General features: G+C 52.5%; 1 protein-coding gene across 1 annotated transcript; it reads right to left on the bottom strand.

The window, feature by feature from the left end:
* HNRNPA0 (heterogeneous nuclear ribonucleoprotein A0) lies at positions 1 to 2,849 on the bottom strand. The gene has a single exon (XM_026047646.1). It carries the CDS (start codon positions 2,612 to 2,614, stop codon positions 1,679 to 1,681), a length of 936 nt encoding a protein of 311 aa, XP_025903431.1. The 5' UTR covers positions 2,615 to 2,849; the 3' UTR covers positions 1 to 1,678.

The following is a 2,849-nucleotide window of genomic DNA, read 5'->3' as shown; positions in this document are numbered from 1 at the left end:
TAAGGAATTCAATTCTTTATTTGATATCCATAAACCCATAAACGTTGCTATTCTATATTTCTATGCAGGAAGGCAGTTTTCCCCTAAAACATTATGCTTTTTAATAAACAGCAAACTTTAATTCTATTGCGTGAAAGGGCTACAAATATACATTTGTTAATCAAGCAGACTACACAGATATTTTTGCTTTACAACTGGCACCTATGTTACTGGTACACTTAGCTGGCTCATTTATCATAGCACTTGGCCCAAACAATATAGATTATCACTTCTTGAAATATGGGCAACTGCAGTTATTAAAAAACAAAACAAAAAAAGTGTGCTGAGACAGGTATTGCAAATCCATTCCTTCTTCAGTCAGCGCTCATGGAGCCCACCTTTGTTGACATGCAGATTTCATTCCATTCTATACCAGTCATCTAGTGGCATAAAAATTAAATCTTTCCAAAATCTAGTACAATTGTTAGCAAATCAATTTTACTTTGCTGTAATAAAGCCTACAGTGATGTTCCTGCCATCCTGCCAGTAGATGGTGCTGCAAAAGATTTTCAGGGAACTTTAACGGAGGACAATAGTTCAGAGAGAAGTCTATTAACCTGGTACTATGAAAACAAATATGCATTTAATAGAAGGGATAAACGTTGACCCTTTCCTGTAAGGAAGCATATACAGACAAACCAATAAGAGGACTTGAAACTAAGCAATCGGAAATTCTGAACATTTTATATGAATGAAGCACATGCTTAACACAAACTATTTCGTCAAAACTACACAGTACATACGTCGATGGAAAAGTCCTATAGAAAAAATTGACCAACCATGTCAGCGCGTCAAACTGCCTCGTACAAGATGGTGGGTGCACACAAACTGCTAAAGTGAGAACGAATATTTAAAAAACAGACCACATCAACGAATTAGTACTTCAAAAATTTCTCTGTCAAGTGTTTGAAGACTAATAAATCCACTAAGGGGGGGAGGGGGTAGCAAAAAAGTCAATTAGGACCTTTACTGGCAATAAAATATTTACTCTAAGTACATAGAGACTTTAAAGCAGAGGAACACTTGTTTCAAACCCAGAAAAGCCTTAAACCGTACGGAATGGATCCTAGGAAAAAAATTAGACATGTAAAGGTCAATGAACACAATGATTTATTTAAAAAATAAAAAAATGTAAAAACGACTTTTTCCTCCTTTACAGAAATGTTAATTTCAGTCATGGGATCCGAGTAGATTTTGTAGAAAAAAATGTAGTAGCCAGGTATCGAGTCCTTACAACAAAGAAAAAAAAATCCCCCACAACCCTCCCCAGTTTTTACTCCAGATCAGCAAGACACTTCCCCACCCCGCATACCCAAAAAAAACAAATTAAAACAAGACATTTTTTTCGCTGCTAGTATAAAAACGACCAAGGTCCAAGTAATAATAAAAAAATAGAGTCCATCAATGACTGTAACACAAAGTATGTGTGTGTGGGGCCCAGTCCATCTTCAGAGAGAAAGAAGTGGCACGGGCAGCAGAGGCGGCCCCCAGGGGGCATTTAGGAGCTGCTCCCACCGCGGGGAAGCATTTAAAAGAAGCTGCCCTTGGGCGAGTGAGGCGGAGAGAAACCATTTAGAAGCTGCCCCGGATCAAAGGGAGGGCTCTCCACGCCACCCCCGGGGGACTTGGGCGCCGCGGCTTAGAAAGAGCCGCCCCCGTAGCCTCCCCCGCCGTAGCCTCCTCTGTACGGTCCACTGTTACTGCGGCCCCCCCAGTTGCCGCCCCCTCCTCCACCTCCTCCGCCGCTCTTCATGGGGCCGTACGAGGACTGGTGCTGGCTGTAGCTGCCGAACCCGCCGTACCCGTTGCCGTAGTCGCCGCCGCCTCCTCCGCCACCTCCTCCGTAGGAGCCGCCGCCGCCGTAGGAACCGTAACCGCCGCCGCCGCCTCCCCCGCCGTAGCCGCCGTAGCTGTTGTAGCCGCCGCCGCCTTTGGAAAGGCCGTTGTGGTCCCGGTTGCCGGAGCCGCCGCCGCCCCGGCCCCTTCCGCCGCCTCTGCCGCCCCGCGAGGGCCGGGAGCCGCCTCCCCCGCCCGACTGGATGTCCTCCTTGGGCACGGCCTTCTTCACCTCCACGCGGTGGCCCTGGATCGGGTGGAACTTGACCACGGCGGCCTTGTCGGCCGCGTCGTGGTTCTGGAAGTAGACGAAGCCGAAGCCGCGCTTCTTGCCGCTCTGTTTGTCGGCGATGATCTCGGCCTTCTCCACGGGGCCGAACTGGCTGAAGTGCTGCACCAGGTCCCCCTCACCCACGTCCCCCTTGAGGCCGCCCACGAAGAGCTTCTTCACCTTGGCGTGCGCGCCGGGCTTGGCCGAGTCCTCGCGGGACACGGCCCGCTTGAGCTCCACCGCGTTGCCGTCCACGGCGTGCGGGGAGGCGGCCATGGCGGCGTCCGCCTCCTCCACCGCCGAGTAGGTGACGAAGCCGAAGCAGCGGGAGCGCTTGGTCTGCGGGTTGAGCACCACCACGCAGTCGGTGAGGGTGCCGTAGGCCGCGAAGTGCTCCCGCAGCCCGGCCTCCGTGGTCTGCACGTTGAGGCCGCCGATGAAGAGCTTGCAGAGCTGCGAGTTCTCCATGCCGCCGCCGGGGCTGCGCCTGGGCCTGGCGCCGAGACTCCTCCTCCTGTTGGGGGGCAGCGCTGAGGCTTCTCCTCTCCCCCCCTGCTCCGCCGGCGGATGCTTCGTCTTCCCCCCCTCTCTCGCAGCGAGCAGCGCGACTTCGGGGCAGCCGGGAGCCGCCAGCGATGGCGCCCTCGGCCCGGCCCAAAGCCTGCGCCGCGCCTCGCCTTACCCGCCGCGGAGATGGGGCGTC

The sequence above is a fragment of the Nothoprocta perdicaria genome, unplaced genomic scaffold (genome assembly GCF_003342845.1).
Source record: "Nothoprocta perdicaria isolate Ctin4 unplaced genomic scaffold, notPer1 scaffold_5, whole genome shotgun sequence".
Taxonomy (NCBI): domain Eukaryota; kingdom Metazoa; phylum Chordata; class Aves; order Tinamiformes; family Tinamidae; genus Nothoprocta; species Nothoprocta perdicaria.
The sequence above is the reverse complement of the archived record's forward strand: the minus strand, read 5'-3'. Positions and strand labels throughout refer to the sequence as shown.